At 35.2% G+C, this 16,818-nt stretch overlaps 1 protein-coding gene and 1 long non-coding RNA gene across 3 annotated transcripts in view; one reads left to right on the forward strand and one right to left on the reverse strand.

Annotated features, from left to right (window-relative positions):
- Window positions 1–117: 117 nt before the first annotated feature.
- On the forward strand, window positions 118–16,765 carry LOC127872770 (carboxypeptidase A4-like). Of its 2 annotated transcripts, none has more exons than XM_052416157.1 (7): window positions 118–699; window positions 994–1,930; window positions 3,295–3,396; window positions 7,120–7,292; window positions 8,600–8,695; window positions 10,221–10,376; window positions 11,653–16,765. In XM_052416157.1, the coding sequence occupies exons 2-7, from the start codon at window positions 1,372–1,374 to the stop codon at window positions 11,767–11,769; spliced, it is 1,203 nt and encodes a 400-aa protein (XP_052272117.1). In that variant the 5' UTR covers window positions 118–699; window positions 994–1,371; the 3' UTR covers window positions 11,770–16,765. The 2 variants fall into 2 exon arrangements, with proteins under 2 accessions (XP_052272117.1, XP_052272118.1); XM_052416158.1 differs by having other exon boundaries at window positions 124–699; window positions 10,221–10,358; window positions 11,653–15,510.
- The window catches only part of LOC127872785 (uncharacterized), a 17,900-nt gene continuing 4,157 nt past the window's right edge, over window positions 3,076–16,818 (reverse strand). The window contains exons 2-3 of the long non-coding RNA XR_008045784.1: window positions 3,988–4,028; window positions 3,076–3,219 (exon numbers count right to left, since the gene is read on the reverse strand). This is a non-coding gene — a long non-coding RNA (uncharacterized LOC127872785). The remainder of the gene's footprint in view (window positions 3,220–3,987; window positions 4,029–16,818) is intronic.

The raw sequence follows: 16,818 nt of genomic DNA on the forward strand, positions 1-16,818 counted from the left end.
AATATTTACTTGTACAGCTATCAGGAAAATTCACATTACCAACGCATTATATTTACTTGTGCAGCTATCAGGAACAATCACCTTATCAACGCATTATATTTACTTGTACAGCTATCAGGAACAATCACCTTACCAACGCATTATATTTACTTGTACAGCTATCAGGAACAATCACCTTACCAACGCATTATATTTACTTGTACAGCTATCAGGAACAATCACCTTACCAACGCATTATATTTACTTGTACAGCTATCAGGAACAATCACCTTACCAACGCATTATATTTACTTGTACAGCTATCAGGAACAATCACCTTACCAACGCATTATATTTACTTGTACAGCTATCAGGAACAATCACCTTACCAACGCATTATATTTACTTGTACAGCTATCAGGAACAATCACCTTACCAACGCATTATATTTACTTGTACAGCTATCAGGAACAAGGCTCTTAAGACCAATTTACGTAATAGCACCTGATTGTGAGGCATCCATGACTTACATTAATCTGACATGGGGTTGTGACCTTTCCGTGATTTTCTCTAGGGGCCGTGGTTATTCATATTGCTCCATTATTTCCAGAACTCGAGAACGAACTTAAATTAGAGAGAGAATATAGAAACACGGCATGAACTTGGACACTAAAGAGGAGAAGTTGAGCTCAATTAAGATGGCATCTATGATTTAGAAATGTATGTAATAAAAATATAGCATGACCTCTGTAAAATGTAATACTTACTAGCTTGAAATAAACTCTATATAATAAGTTTTATAAGAATCCATATTCAAATTAACATACTTCTACACTAAATAGGTCATAACTCAATGTTTAGTATATTTATAAGAATTGTGTTGCTTGGGTTTCATGTATAATAACTAATTTCAAGAATTGTGTTATTTTTAAGGCATAACAGACGCTCTTCATATGCAAAAAAAAGAATACGATGTAGTGTAACCTTTATCATTTACTCATTATTTATCCTTAGCCCCGATTGGTAAACCAGGAAGTTTCAAACACGGTTTTTTGCAGAGACTTGTCTTATTGAGAAAAATAAATAAAACTCATTTGTTCATTGTGACAACACGTATGAAGCGTCAACAAAAGTTTTACAAACCACGTGGAAATCCATTTTTTTCGAGAACAATTGACTGAAATGATTGAGACGCGTGAATCTGATGAGTGAAATTCCTTTGAGTTTCAAGTTTAATTGTTGTTATTTTATTGGTAACAATAGATCAGTTGCAACTTAATGGAGCCATTGGTATTCATTAACTCATTTTTTGACCAACATAATTTATGATAAAGGATTACTCATGATTTGTTGTGGTAAGATTAGACTTAAAGTTAAAACATGTAAAGCAGAATGTACTGTGTTATTTGTATCTTGTTGGCATCAGCCGTGGAAGCATTAGATGTGAAACCCCAGAGGGAACTGTATACTCCAGACTACAGGATTTACCACAATGTATCTGAGATTTCAAGAAAACTCAGAGATTTAATTGCAAAATACCCCAGTTTCATACGTGAACATGAAACATCCCAGCGTTCAAGAAATGGCTTAAAACAGTTTGTTTTACAAATTACCAACTTTGAGTCCCACCATCAAAATAAGACAGCAAAAATACTTATGTCCTTTGGAGAACATGCAAGGGAGTTTTTGCCTGTGGAAACCCTGTTTTATCTGATATACCAGCTTCTACCACCCAGATCAGCAATAAATCTGAGTAATTTTGAGATTTATGCAATTGCACTAGCAAATCCTGATGGAAGGTTGTATGTGGAAAAGTCTAAAAATTATTGTTGGAGAGGCACATATCCCAGCGGTGTGGATATAAACAGGAATTTTGAATGGGAGTTTGGAGGAAAGGGAAGCTCAGGAGATAAAAATGATGAAGAATACAGAGGTCCATATCCATTTTCAGGTATTTTAAAATAACTAGCATTTGATGAGTTACTCTTGTTATTGATAATAAAATAATTATTTGTATAAAAGATATATATCTATTTTTAAGTTAACAAATAATTGGTAAATAACAGGTAGTGTTTTCTTATATCAGCTTATAGGACTAAAATATTATTAGTTTAAGGCAATTTCTGCAGGCTTTTAAAAATTTCATTTTCTTTCTTAAATATTTATGCGTTATAATGTTTCTATTTAGAAAAATAGAAGTAGCCACTTTTCCTGTTGGTTCGGCCACCTAAGCGTTCAAAATTGCGTATGCGCAACTTAAATATTTATTCAAATTGAAGATGATGATATCTAGAACTAAAAACATCCGTAGAACGCAAATAAACCGAAAATTTTGAACTCAAACTTGTTAAACATCGATATACTTACATGTACATGTTGACAGTCGGAAGTCTGTATCTGCTGAACGTTTTCCTATTGGTTCGTGAATTTTATTGGTCGAGCGCACGCGCTCAAATGTGAGGCTCAAGAAGGGGGCACTGGGTTGTAAATCATTCACTGATGTTCAATTCTCAATTATGTAATGTAATTATTTTCTCAATAAATAAATAAACAGTGAAAACAATTGCCATAATGTTGTAAATAAATAAGCTTAAAGGGACCTTTTCACAGATTTTGGCATGTATTGAAGTTTGTCATTAAATGTTTTATATTGATGAATTTAAAAATTGGATCTAAAAAGCTCCACTAAAAAACAAGAACAGATATAATTTAAAAAAAGGTAACGCTCAACTGATTAGGAACCACTGACCCCTGAAGTAAAAGTCAATCGCTTAGCCCACTCGGCCATCCGTGCTCATACAATGAGTGATGTTTTGTATACTCTATATAAGCAATCCTCATAGTATCACAAAATCTAACGACAACAATAGAACTCTCCAAATTATGTACTTGTTTCGCTTTGCAATGCTTTATAGTTTTCAGGTTTTTAAATTGTCAAAAGATGCATATTATGGATATTTTAGAGCATGATAAATGTTCAGTATTACTCAACTGTTTCCTCACAAATATCATACACTGTAACAACAACGAAAATATGCAAATCTGAAACATTGTTTTTTTTATTTTGTCAATTTACCAAAACTTGAAAAGGCACCTTTAAATAATCACACAATATGTAACTGGAGAAATTAGCAAAAACAATAGTAAAATTAATACATAAGCAAATTATCTTTTAAATATTGATTTTTGCAATCACATACACATCTTCGTGCCACAACTATTTATTCTTGAAGGCTTTATCTGGAAAGAAAATGATTGAATTATCTCTTCAGAGTTATCCAGATCTTGAATCAAATAATTGAAATGTATTTGCAGAACCTGAAACTATAATTTACAAAGAGCTGACAGATAAGATTCACTTTGATGGGTTCCTGTCTTTACACTCTGGGACACGACATATTTACATTCCTTATGCAGGTATGTCACAAGATTTAGTTTTTATGTTCTTCAATAACAGTTATTACAATATGTAGTATATTGGACCATATGTCTGTCATAAGTAGTAATATGGGACACATAATAAACTGCGATGACATTTGTACATAACCAGTAAGAATCTGGTTATGTGATGAGACAAACTTTCACTTTCAGGAAAACAAACAAATAATGCTATCGCTGAGGAAACAATGTTTTATTTTTGGTTGTGTATGTGTTTATGAACAACACATTTTTTATGAGATCTGAAGAATAACAGTGTAACCAAAAAGGTGATCCTAGGAGTAAGTCCAAGTGGTCTAATAAATGCACAAAAAGGACCATTTGTGTTTATTCACAGATAAACCAGGATATGCCTCCACAAACAAAGATTGTTAACTAGACTACGTATATTGGAGTCACCTTGCTTGTTTGTAGGTCCGTCCTTACAAAATGGTTTTTGAAACGAGCAGTTCTAAAGTGATTCCATGGAAACTTGACAATTTATTTATCTTGAAGTATTGATGTGCAACACACAATTTTCACATGCAATTACTTACGTATTTATTAATCATAAATTATTAGTTTACCAACCTCCCGTCCTGTCTTTCTGTCATCCATTCATTCCTCAGATCCTGCAATTTTAACAATACAGAAGATAATTTGATTAAACACAGTATATTTATAAAGGGCAAATTGAGGATTATGCATGACTTTTTTTGCCAGAGGTCAACGGTTACTGGGGTTAGGTGGCTTTTACTTTTAAAAGGACAGAACTAAATATTTTAGAACATGAAAAAGTACATAAGATAATATCATGAAACTTTGTTAACATTGAGCAAAGGGTTAAATATATATTTCTCATTCACTTTCTCAGTTGATCAGTCTGTCATTCTGCGAACGAAGTTTGTGATGGCAGCGATTTTCTTTGTCCAATTGGGAAAAATTACCCGTACCGGTCCAATTGGGAAAAATCGAGTCATGAAAACCTCAAAATTGGGAAAAATCGAGTCGTGAAAACCTCAAATTGGAAAATTGGTGTATTTGATTTTTTGCTCCCAAATACTTTTAAATTGATAACCAAGTGTTTTCAAGCTGTCAATATTATATTAACCTAGGTTCAAGCTATAGAGCTGCAAAGGGAAACTAACTAAATGTTGCTTTTAAAAAGCCTTTACCTTTAATTGGGAATTTAAGGACAGCATTTGGGAAATTTGTATTTTTTTCGTAATTGGGAAAGTGCCGTTTACCGGTACTTTATAAAGAAGGAGGAAAATCGCTGGATGGTGTATACTAAAATCACCCTGACGGTTGGTCAGTGGGTTCTTCTGAAGCGCTGCACATGTACTTTGTGTCGAGTACTCGTCTCTCAGTTTTCTGCTTATCCAGGGTGCAGAATCAATGGAATTTACAAGGGTCTATAGTCTCTCTATACACGGGCTGGACAGAATGTAAACACACCGTTAACAACTTTATTTTTGCAAATATCTCAAGTTATTGAAATTCATTTGCAAAAATCTTTAGTGCATAAAAGACAGTTTTTCTTGCAGTGAGTGCCGACATCTTAAGGTATAAGAATAAATCCTTGGAAACGTTTTAAATCTGTGATAAAATTTCACGCTGGGTGAAGCATAACCGTATAAATGAACGCAGAACACATACAAATTTGAACAAAAACACGTGCTTATTTAATAAAGTAATTCTGATATATTTCACATCGCCATAAGCATCATAAAAATCAGGGTTCGACATTAACTTTTTGTACAGCAAGACCGTCGGACCAGCTCCTCTTAAAATGTACTAGCCCGAACCTGATGTCTACTAGACCACAAATGGCATATAGCAAATGAACACAATTGTGTCATGTAACTGTTTAATCAGGATTTATCAGTAAATAATCTGTGAACAGCAGATTTTTTTTGATGCATAGAGTAAAGCAATAAAATAAACTTTTTTTGCTTTTCTCCGTCAAATTTAATCCATGGGAACTGACTTGATTTTCCATCTAGGATAAAATTGACGTTTTCGTGTTTCTTCATATTTATGTTTCGTGTCAGTTTAAGCGTCGGATTCTTTTTTATTAACTGATTTGTCGGACAAAAATCCGAACTTGAACAAAGTTTGTTTTAATGTAAATAACGGATACGAGAGTAATTTTACACATTAAAAATAAAGGTTTTCACAGCAGTTAATTATAATTATATGGATCAGTATAGATTTTTTTATGTACGACCAGTCGGACAAGCTAGCCCGCAGTTTTACTAGCCCGACCACCGATCTTACTAGACAATGTCTGTCGGACGTGCCTTAGTGTCAAACCCTGAAAATATGTGCACTATTTGATATTCTTCAGAAAAATTGTTTTCAGTGATTTTTTTTGCTTTTATTTGTTACAGCCTGAGCCATTTGAATTGGAAAAATTAGCGTGATAAACCGTGAAAATGGGAAAAATAGCGTGATAAACCATGAAATTGGGAAAAATTAAGCATGATAAATATTATTATAAGTAACAGAATCAATATTGTTTTTAAGTGCATGTTCAGAGGGTTTTCTAGCCATTTTGGGAAAAGGAGTCTGGTCAAATTGTGATTTTTATGTCCCCCACTATAGTAGTGGGGGACATATTGTTTTTGCCCTGTCTGTTTGATGGTCTGTTGGTTGGTTGGTTGGTTGGTCTGTTGGTTGGTTGGTTTGCGCCAACTTTAACATTTGCAATAACTTTTGCAATATTGAAGATAGCAACTTGATATTTGGCATGCATATGTATCTCATGGAGTAGCACATTTTGAGTGGTGAAAGGTCAAGGTCATCCTTCAAGGTCAAAGGTCAAATATATGGGTCAAAATCGCTCATTTAATGTACACTTTTGCAGTATTTCAATATTCAAGATAGCAACTTGAGATTTGGCATGCATGTGTATCTCATGGAGCTGCACATTTTGAGTGGTGAAAGGTCAAGGTCATCCTTCAAGGTCAGAAGTCAAATATATGTGGCCCAAATCGCTTATTTTATGAATACTTTTGCAATCTTGAAGATAGCAACTTGATATTTGGCATGCATGTGTATCTCATGGAGCTGCACATTTTGAGTGGTGAAAGGTCAAGGTCAAGGACATCCTTCAAGGTCAAACATATGGGTCAAAATGTCATGATCATGCCTCTGAAGTTTATTAGTACATATAGACTGAGTTGGGCTTGATCATCACACCTTTCTACCGTAAACAATGACTGTTAACAATGGTTACTTTTACTTATGAAAAGATTTATTAGCCCATAATTTCTTCATTGGTCAGATGTAAGTAGACTGCTAGGAAAATTAGAATTGTACTGATCAATATTGTTCATATAACTCCAAAAGTACAAAGCATTCAATAATATAACTTGGTATAAACATAAAAGGCTACGTCGTGTTTATCCACAAAATTTTTTTAGTGGTCAAATATTCGGTGAAATGTATTAAATTGTCTTATTTCTGCTGTGACAAATGGACATTTGATTTTATGATGGAATATTACACATGTGAATGTTAGGTGAATACGCCGTTTGGGGACTCTTTTTTTGCTTGCAATGTCATCAAAGCATATTTATATAAGTGATGTTTCGTGAGGATTTGCGTTAAATGCTTATAGGTCGATTAAATAGATAAGTGTTAACACATGGAATCCGTTTTCGTTGTACATTTTGTTTCATTAGTATTAATAAAATGCGGCGATGTTTTCCATTTCAGATACAGAATCTCAAAGGTTAAGGCGAACTCATGAAAACGAAAAAGAAATGCGAACGTTAGCATGGGAGATGTCAACAGCCACAAAACACAAATATCTGTACGGTAAAGCGATAGACTTGACAAAATACACGGCAGATGGGACAATATTTGATTTCATGGCAGGTGTCAAAAATGTAAGAAATTTATGAAATTCAGAGAAAATTCCTTGGTCAAATACAAAATTATTGCAAAGAATGCTAATAATAATACTAGAAATGGCGTGGCAGAGGCCGACGCGTATCCCCACGCCGCATGTTTGACCCAAGGGCGCCCCAGGGTTGATCATGGGGCCATGCATAGTTGAGATTGACTGTATTGTCATAAGAGAAGTTCAGTATCAATTAGAAGTGAATGGGTGTAAAATTAAAGAAGTTATAGTAAAAGGCAATTTTGGGAGGGTGTGGCCTATGTGGGCGGGGTGCCCCAGGGTTGGTAATGGGGCCATGCATAGTTGAGATTGACCGTATTGTCATAAGAGAGGTTCAGTATCAATTTGAAGTGAATCAGTGTATTAATGAAGAAATTATAGTAAAAGGCAATTTTGGGCGGGTGTGGTCTATGTGGGCGTGGCGCCCCAGGGTTGGCAACGGGGCCATGCATAGTTGAGTTTGACCGTTTTGTCATAAGAGAGGTTCAGTATCAATTTGAAGTGAATCAGTGTAGAAATGAAGAAGTTAATGTAAAATAACCTAAATTTTTTTTATAGTAAATGGATTTTTTTGGTGGGTGTGGCCTATGTGGGCGGGCGCCCCAGGGTTGGGATTGGGGCCATGCATAGTTGAGATTGACCCTAATGTCATAACAAAAGTTCAGTATCAATTTGAAGTGAATCCGTGTAGAAATGAAAAAATTATAGTAAATGGAAATTTTTGGTGGGTGTGGCCTATGTGGGCGGGGCGCCCCAGGGTTGGGAATGGGGCCATGCATGGTTGAGATTGACCGTATTGTCATAGGTGAGGTCCAGTATCAATTTGAAGTGAATCGGTGTAGAAATAAAGAAGTAAATGTAAAATAACCTAAAAAAATGAGTGATAATTTCTGACGCGGCCCCACCCCAACCCCTATAACTTTTGACCCAGGGGTCAGATCAAAATTCCAAATAGTGCACCGTCGCACATATGCTCATAGCTACCATGTGTGTAAATTTCAAGGTTCTAGTGCTTTTAGTGTAGGAGGAGATAGTGGCCAGGACGGACGGACGGACAGACGGACGGACGGACGGCGGAGATCACCACAATATCCCCACCTTTTTTTCAAAAAGCGTGGGGATAATAATACGTACTCGGCTCACTTTCTGACACATATTATATAAATAAATTCAATACTGAAGATTGGCTTGAAAATAATTCAGTTATGTTTGAATTTTGGTAACCCCGTGACTGATCATTTTCTTAGAAAAAGATAATTTAATATTCTGCATGTTACAACATTTCTATTTCAGATTTCATTTTCATATGCCATTGAACTATGGGGCCGCAAGTTTAGCAAATCCCCGAGCTGCTTTGATCTCTTTAATCCTCCAAATGACCAGCTAGAGGTATACAGGATTTAATGGGTTTTGTATTTTCCCGTTTTGTATTGCATTAGAAATTACAAGCATGTATTACAGATTGTTGTTGTTCTTTTGTTAAGTATAGCGCTTCGGTTGAAAAGACATATATAGACTGTTTATAAGTGATTTGATATAATTGGAAATTTACATGTCTTCATACTAAGGCTTCTTATCATGTTATTATGGTTTTATTTTCCAATATTCATATTGTAATGTCTTGTTTTACCAGTTCATTATCCCCACGCTTTTTGAAAAAGAGGTGGGGATATTGTGGTTATCTCCGCCGTCCGTCCGTCTGTCTGTCTGTCTGTCCGTCCGTCCTGGCCACTATCTCCTCCTACACTAAAAGCACTAGAACCTTAAAACTTACATACATGGTAGCTATGAGCATATGTGCGACCCTGCACTATTTGGAATTTTGATCTGACCCCTGGGTCAAAAGTTATAGCGGTTGGGGTGGGGCCGCGTCAGAAATTATCACTCATTTTTTTAGGTTATTTTACATTTACTTCTTTATTTCTACACCGATTCACTTCAAATTGATACTGGACCTCTCTTATGACAATACGGTCAATCTCAACCATGCATGGCCCCATTCCCAACTCTGGGGCGCCCCGCCCACATAGGCCACACCCACCAAAAATTTCCATTTACTATAATTTTTTCATTTCTACACGGATTCACTTCAAATTGATACTGAACTTTTGTTATGACATTAGGGTCAATCTCAACTATGCATGGCCCCAATCCCAACCCTGGGGCGCCCGCCCACATAGGCCACACCCACCAAAAAATTCCATTTACTATAATTTTTTCATTTCTACACGGATTCACTTCAAATTGATACTGAACTTCTCTTATGACATTAGGGTCAATCTCAACTATGCATGGCCCCATAACCAACCCTGGGGCCCCACCCACATAGACCACACCCACCCAAAATTGCCTTTACTATAATTTCTTTATTTCTACACCGATTCACTTCAAATTGATACTGAACCTCTCTTATGTCAATACGGTCAATCTCAACTATGCATGGCCCCATTACCAACCCTGGGGCCCCACCCACATAAACCACACCCGCCCAAAATTGCCTTTTACTATAATTTCTTCATTTCTACACCGATTCACTTCAAATTGATACTGAACTTCTCTTATGACAATACGGTCAATCTCAACTATGCATGGCACAATTACCAACCCTGGGGCGCCCTGCCCACATATGTCACACCCACCCAAAATTGCCTTTTACTATAACTTCTTCATTTCTACACCAATTCACTTCTAATTGATGATGAACTTCTCTTATGACAATACGGTCAATCTCAGCTATGCATGGCCCCATTACCAACCCTGGGGCACACCTAGGTCAAACATTCGGCGTGGGGATACGCGTCGGCCTCTGCCGCGCCATTTCTAGTTCATTATTCTTTTTTCTTCAATACAAGTTTTAGTAGCATGATTAAAACCTATTTCATACTGTCATAATGTTAATTTTGCTAATTTGCAGAAGGTTGTGCAGGAAATCTATCAAGTGTATGTTAAGTTTTTGAATGGCATTTTGAACTGGAAGCGTAACAGAGAAAACCAGGCCCACTATATTCAGGCAATTGCACAACTCAATATTCCGTACCTCATACCAGATGCGGTGAGTGTTCTGCATTTAGTAAGTAAAGTTATTGTTTAGCCCACCTGAGCACAATGTGATCACATTTACTCCCTAATATGCATGAAACTTGCTCAGAATCATCTGCCCTAATGATATTACGGGCTTGTTCGAAACTGGATCACAAGGGTTCTACAAATAGATCCCTTTGTCAAATTAAAGAAATGTCTTGTGATCACTCTAGAAGTTGCCATTGTAGCCCAATCTTCAAGAAACCTGCTTCGAACTTTGGTTCTAATGGTGTCTTGGCTTAGTTAAAAAATGGTAAGCTGTTGATGGTGTGGATCTGTTTTATTATATTACAGAAGTGAAACCTTCGGAAAACTTAACACGTCTTTGTCAAGGGTGAAAATAAAAAATATGGCTACAGAGTGGGTAGTTTCCTTCCTACTTTAGTAAAACTTTGTAAACAAAAGAAGTGGCATTCTTTGGCCAATTTGAATTATCACGAAGCTTACTCATAACATCTGTTCTATTTATATCCTCAAAAATCGGTACACAATGGCTGTTGCTGGTGGAGGAAAGGGCTATTTTCATAAAAATTAGTTTGTTAAGGGAGGAGGGGTAAGTTTTCCTTATATGGTATATGGAAACATTGAGAACACTCTAGGAGTCACACTTGTATTCAATCTATATGGCACTTGCGTAGATTATTTGTTCTGATGATATTTTGGCAGAGTTCGAAAGGGTGCTCGTTCATTAAATATCATGGCTGTAAAGAACAAGCACTTCATATATGTCTATAGTTAAACTAGGAGAGCACTGATTTTGTCTCATGTTTCCCAATATTCACGCAATGTGATTAAACGATTTGTTAAAAAGATAATATTCTGATTGGTATTGTACTAGTTTTAAATAGTTTATTGCTACATTTTGCCAGATATGTTTATTTAAACATGTTTCGGAATTTTCTGGTTTTTACAGAATAGTTGTCAATATTAAGACAAATATAGAAATGTCAGTATTGTATTGCTCAAACAGAACTTTTGCATACGTATAAGGGCAACAATAATTACAATTAAACCAAAAGTTATAACCCACGTAACGGAAACTGTTGTATTGTCCACACACTACATTTATACATGTATATGTGTATGTATTTATCAGACTTTTTATGGGGTCATGTATGCTATAATTAGTTTAGTAATATGTGCGTTCATGGTGTGTTACAACTTTTAACTAGTCCATATAATCTGCGCAACTGTAGCCCATGAATATCGGACATAAGGTTATATGTACATTTCTCTTACATTCAGCAACTTTTTCCTTGCTTCAGATGGATGCCCCCACAATGGAGTCATCGCTACTGACCGTCGGTGTGCTGTTTGTGCTTATATGCGTTATTCTCGTCAACGAAAGACATTTCCTCTTTAGACGTGTTTTTTTTAAATGACAGCTGACCAGCATTTTATCATTGAGACTCTAGATACTTCAGGATACCGAGAGAGACATTATTCGTCATTTCGAACTCCTTAAACAAAGTCTAGCAGGGGTATATAGGAGTCACGCTGTTTATTGAATGGTTTGTCTGTTCCTATATCGGTTTTGTTCGCTTGAAATGTTTTCGAGCGAAAACCTTTTACATATCTCAAGTAATTGAATTAAACTTGACAAATGCCATCCCCATGAGGTGTAGATAAAGTTTTCACACACAGTAAGCCATGCATTTGTGAGTTATGTCCTTTGAATTTAGCTTTTTGTATGAATTATATGTGATACGTTTGTGGAGCGAACTTTTTCTGTATCTCTCAGACTATTGAATTGAACCTTGAATTTGTTCATATCCATGAAGTCTATATTGTGCAAGATACTTTTTTCATGCAAGTTTTCCACACATTCCTTAGTATTCTGTCATTGACATGAGCCATTTTCATAGAGGAAGCATAACATATTCTACACTTCTTTTCATTCCCATCATGACCAACACATTTCTGAGTTAACCCTTTGCATGCTGGGAAATGTGTGGTCTGCTAAATTGTCGTCTGCTGAATTTCTTAAATAAGCATTTTCTTCATTTTTTTCAAAAAATACTATCAGAATAGCAAACAGTTTGGATCCTGATGAGACGCCACGTTCTGTGGCGTCTCATCTGGATCCAAACTGTTTGCAAAGGCCTTTAAAATTCGGTTCCAGCACTGAAAGGGTTAAATTCACTTGGACTAAGTCATGCGGTTGGTAGGCCTGTGGCAGAGTGGAGCGGTGGTATTTAGTCACGTCTGTGACAAAGTTTTGTTTAATTTTGAAATGTTAAATTTTAAGATACAATGTACACAAATCAGTTTGGTAAAATTCAAACAAGCTTGATCAAAAAATGAATGTTTTTTGCTTTGTTATATTTTATACCTCTTTTTTATTATTTCATGAGGCAGGGCATTTACAATTTGTTACCAAAATTTGCGAATTCCCCAATTGAAAATGTAAATTTTACCACATTTTAACACTAAAATTTACCATACTTGGATCACATTGGCAAAGATATAGAAATATTTGTGAGCATGTATTAGAAAACTATTTGTATGAATTTTATACATGTTAAACAAATGTTTGTCACTTGAAGCTGTATGTATAGTGAATGTTTTAAATGATCTCTTTAAACTCTTTGAAAACTTTAATTGTACATAGGTTGTGTATATCAATATTGTCTCGAACATTTATCATATGACTTTCATTAAGGTTGGTAAAATGGCCATTGGTCGGTTTTAACCAACATCCGAATTTGCATGCCGGCATTGATCTGTCTCATAGAAATTCACAGCTGCCCACACGGGTAGTTAATCAATGTTTAAATAATTAGTATTCATATTACTTTCACGTATCATGTATTTTCAAGTAATTGTACTGAAGTTTATTTGCTATCTTTTTAAAATTACGTGTAAAATAATGCATGATATTGAATATTCATTTATTTGATATTGTTATTTAATATATTATTTATTAGTATGAATTGCTTATCCTTAATGTATCATAAATTAATTTTTCGACCGTTTGACCCTTTTTTTATTGAAATTGAGTAACGTTTTGATAATATTTACACGATTGCATGTATAGTATTTCAAGATGATACATTGGACAACTGACACTTTTTTGTCACTGAACTTTTACTAGAGCTATTAGGTAAAACATACACATATAAATAGATTTCATTTTTGTCATTACAAATGTGGCCATATTGGGCCAGAAATGACTTGCAAGTGTTTATTGATGCTAATACATGTAGACTTTTTGCATCCCCGAAATAGCGGAGAGCTATGTTTAGTTAATTGACCAGTTCAATCAGCATAGAATTAAGCTTCCCCTTGATTGTTCTACCGTTGTTTGGTCCTTCGAGATTGCTAATTTATTGATGTGCTTTTTTGTTACTACTGAAACATAATCATTTATGATTGACTAATTCAGATCGTGATTTGCTGCTTAAAAACTCTGTAGAATTATATACATATGCTTTTGCATTATTTACATCATTAATATATACCTAACACCGTTGGTTTGTTTTACATTTTTGCAAATTAAGATATTTCACATTGTTGTCTTTATTTGTTCCATATTTATTTGTATTGCAATAGTATGTGGTAAATGATTATACACAATTGTGAGTTGTTATCTTAGTGTGATGGTTAAAATGGCAGCAGCCCACAAATCCGAGCTTCAATTACTTGATATTGTTTTGTAGCCATATTTATCCTGTATTGTACAGACAGTTGGTCACTTGTCTTTAATAAAAGGCTACCAAAGATAACGAGAATTTTCCAGGTAATGTGTCTGGAGTTTCATATTTAGCTCACCTGTGCAACGCTCAATGTTCGCTTTTGCAACCGCCTTTTGTCAGTTGTTCAGTGTTATTTGTCAGTAAATTTTTAATTGAGGACATTTTGTTCTAAACCATTCAGCAGATTTTAACAAAACTTCAACTGAATGATCCTCTTTCATTTTCAGTGTTATTCAGATTAAACCGGTATGGCACATAAAATTATGTAGGTCCTCAGCTTAATTAAATTTGGTTAGTAACATCATATAGTGGTCTTCTGCTAAATTTGTTCAAATCATGCCTCAGTGTTAAAATTGGCGGCACTTGATTATTATATTGATTTATATTGCATGATAATTGTTTAAAAAATATCCGATGAATCCACAAAGCAAACAAGGTTGATATTTGGATGTGAATTTAGTATGTGGTTTTCTAAAAGACTGTTCAAATCGAGCCCCAGTATTAAAGATGGGACACAGCCCATTACACATTTGAGTCAATGTAGGGTTATCCTCAACCTCTTGTCAATATATTTTGCTGTTTGTTTTGTTTTCTAATTAAACGGCGAATGATTATAATGTTGCTAGACTTTCCTAATTTTTCTATGAACCGAATACGAAACTCTCGCGACAGGTTAGTCTAATTCTTCGCTGTGAGACAAATGATAAGAATATATTACTAGTATATACTCATGCAGTGTTTGTCTTTAGTACACATATAATATATGCTCATGAAGTGTTTGTTTATATCTTTGACTATACCTTTATTAATATGTTGACTTTGCTCAGTTCAGCCTGTGATATTATTAATATTGTTATGATATTTTTACAATTGTCATAATACATACTATTTTACATATGACCCACGTCATGCGAACATGGGTCTTATGCCTTATGTTGTCAGCGTAGCCTCAGTCCAGCATGGGCAATTGCACAGTCTGCTTCGGATGTACGCTTTTTTTTAAAGTCACACAATGTTCCGTTGTCTTATCAGCGGACAGAGTAGCTCCTGAATTGACTTCGCAGATGATCAGGCTGGTCTGGTGCTACGCTGGCCGCATATGGGATATGATCCATTTTCTCATGACGCGGGTTAAAACACACACACAAGAGCACTCCAAGAAATGTGTTACTAGTCTGTTTTTGTTTGTGCATGTATTTTCTGCCTAATTGTCTGCTTTGTTTTGATGTTCATTTGTATATCAAGTGATTTATGTTTATTGTATATCCAGTTGTTAGATACAGAAAAGTTCTGATATTGTTTCTGCATAATATACATTAAATTGATTCGTCAGTATTATATAGAAGAAGCAAAACTCTAAGTGTTCTTTATCAATATCGTTTGTGTGATTCACTGAATTCGTATAAAAAATGAATTTGAATCAGCTCATTTAACTCATGATATGTTTATGTTTTATTTTAGAATTGAATCGTGTGTTGCTCTCGAGTATTTTATATTTTTGTCCCCTACCGGTGAAACCGTAGGGGACTTGAGGTTTGCGCTCTGTCAGTTTACTGATTCAGTCACAAAGCAGCGTGGAGCTATATGTTATGTGACGTAGGATTGATGAGTTTTGATTAACTTAATGTTCTACTTTTGTCTACCATTCATTTTAATTTGGCAGCAACAATATTTATACGCAATTTTGATCCTACAAATATAAACAAGAGGGCCTGAAAGGCCCAAAGTCGCTCACCTGAGATAACAAGATATTATTGGAACAAATCTTCTGACCAAGTTTCACGACGATCGAAAAATAAATGTGGCCTCTAGAGTGTTAACAAGGTTTTACTAAAGCAATATAAGGAAAAATGCCCCGCCCCCTGGCAGCCATGTTATTCAACCAACCGGCATCGTTTTTTAACTCGTCCAAGATATTATCGGGATGAATCTTCTGACCAAGTTTCATGAAGATCGGACAGTAAATGTGGCCTCTAGAGTGTTAACAAGATTTTACTAAAGCCTTATAAGGAAAAATGCCCCGCCCCTTGGAAGCCATTTTTCAAGTAAACATAGTTATTTTCGAACTCATCCAAGATATCATTGAGACCTTTCTTCTGACTAAATTTCATGAAGATTGGACAATAAATGTGGCCTCTTGAGTGTTAACAAGGTTTTACTATAGCCATATATAGCCATATAAGGAAAAATGCCCCGCCCCTGGTGGCCATGTTTTTAAAGCAACCAAAACCATTTTCGGACCCATCCAGGATATCATTGGGACAAATCTTCTGACCAAGTTTCATGATGATCGGAAAATAAATGTGACCTCTAGAGTGTTAACATGGTTTTACTATAGCCATATAAGGGAAATAGCCCCGCCCCCGTGGTAGCCATGTTTTTCAACCAACCGGCATCATTTTGTTACCCTTAATAATACAGTATATTCGCGTTATAATATCTAAAGCATCTTTTCCTTGAGAAAAATAATTTCCTCAGTTCAATAAAGGATTACGCAATTATATTACCTTTTTATATACCGGTAGATGCATTCAAATGAAGGTTTATTTGGTTAGGTAAGGTCTGGTCTCATAGTATTTATATACTTCTTAAGCTGTTGTTGTGTTGTTGTTGTTGTTTTTGAAGTAGTAATAGTTGAAAGTTACAAATAAGCAATTTTGAATTATATTAAATTCTGTTTTTGATTTTACGCGTTGTTGTATGCATATGTGATATATTCGCCTGAATAGGACTCAT

The sequence above is a fragment of the Dreissena polymorpha genome, chromosome 3 (assembly GCF_020536995.1).
Source record: "Dreissena polymorpha isolate Duluth1 chromosome 3, UMN_Dpol_1.0, whole genome shotgun sequence".
In the NCBI taxonomy this organism is placed as follows: Eukaryota; Metazoa; Mollusca; class Bivalvia; order Myida; family Dreissenidae; genus Dreissena; species Dreissena polymorpha.

What these genes read in the sequence shown, in the direction of transcription:
- LOC127872770 (XM_052416157.1), top strand. Translation starts at nt 1,372, where the DNA reads ATGTACTGTGTTATTTGTATCTTGTTGGCATCAGCCGTGGAAGCATTA. An exon ending in AGGTCCATATCCATTTTCAG is followed by an intron (nt 1,931 to 3,294) that starts GTATTTTAAAAT and finishes ATGTATTTGCAG; the next exon opens with AACCTGAAACTATAATTTAC. An exon ending in CGGTGAGTGTTCTGCATTTA is followed by an intron (nt 10,377 to 11,652) that starts GTAAGTAAAGTT and finishes TCCTTGCTTCAG; the next exon opens with ATGGATGCCCCCACAATGGA.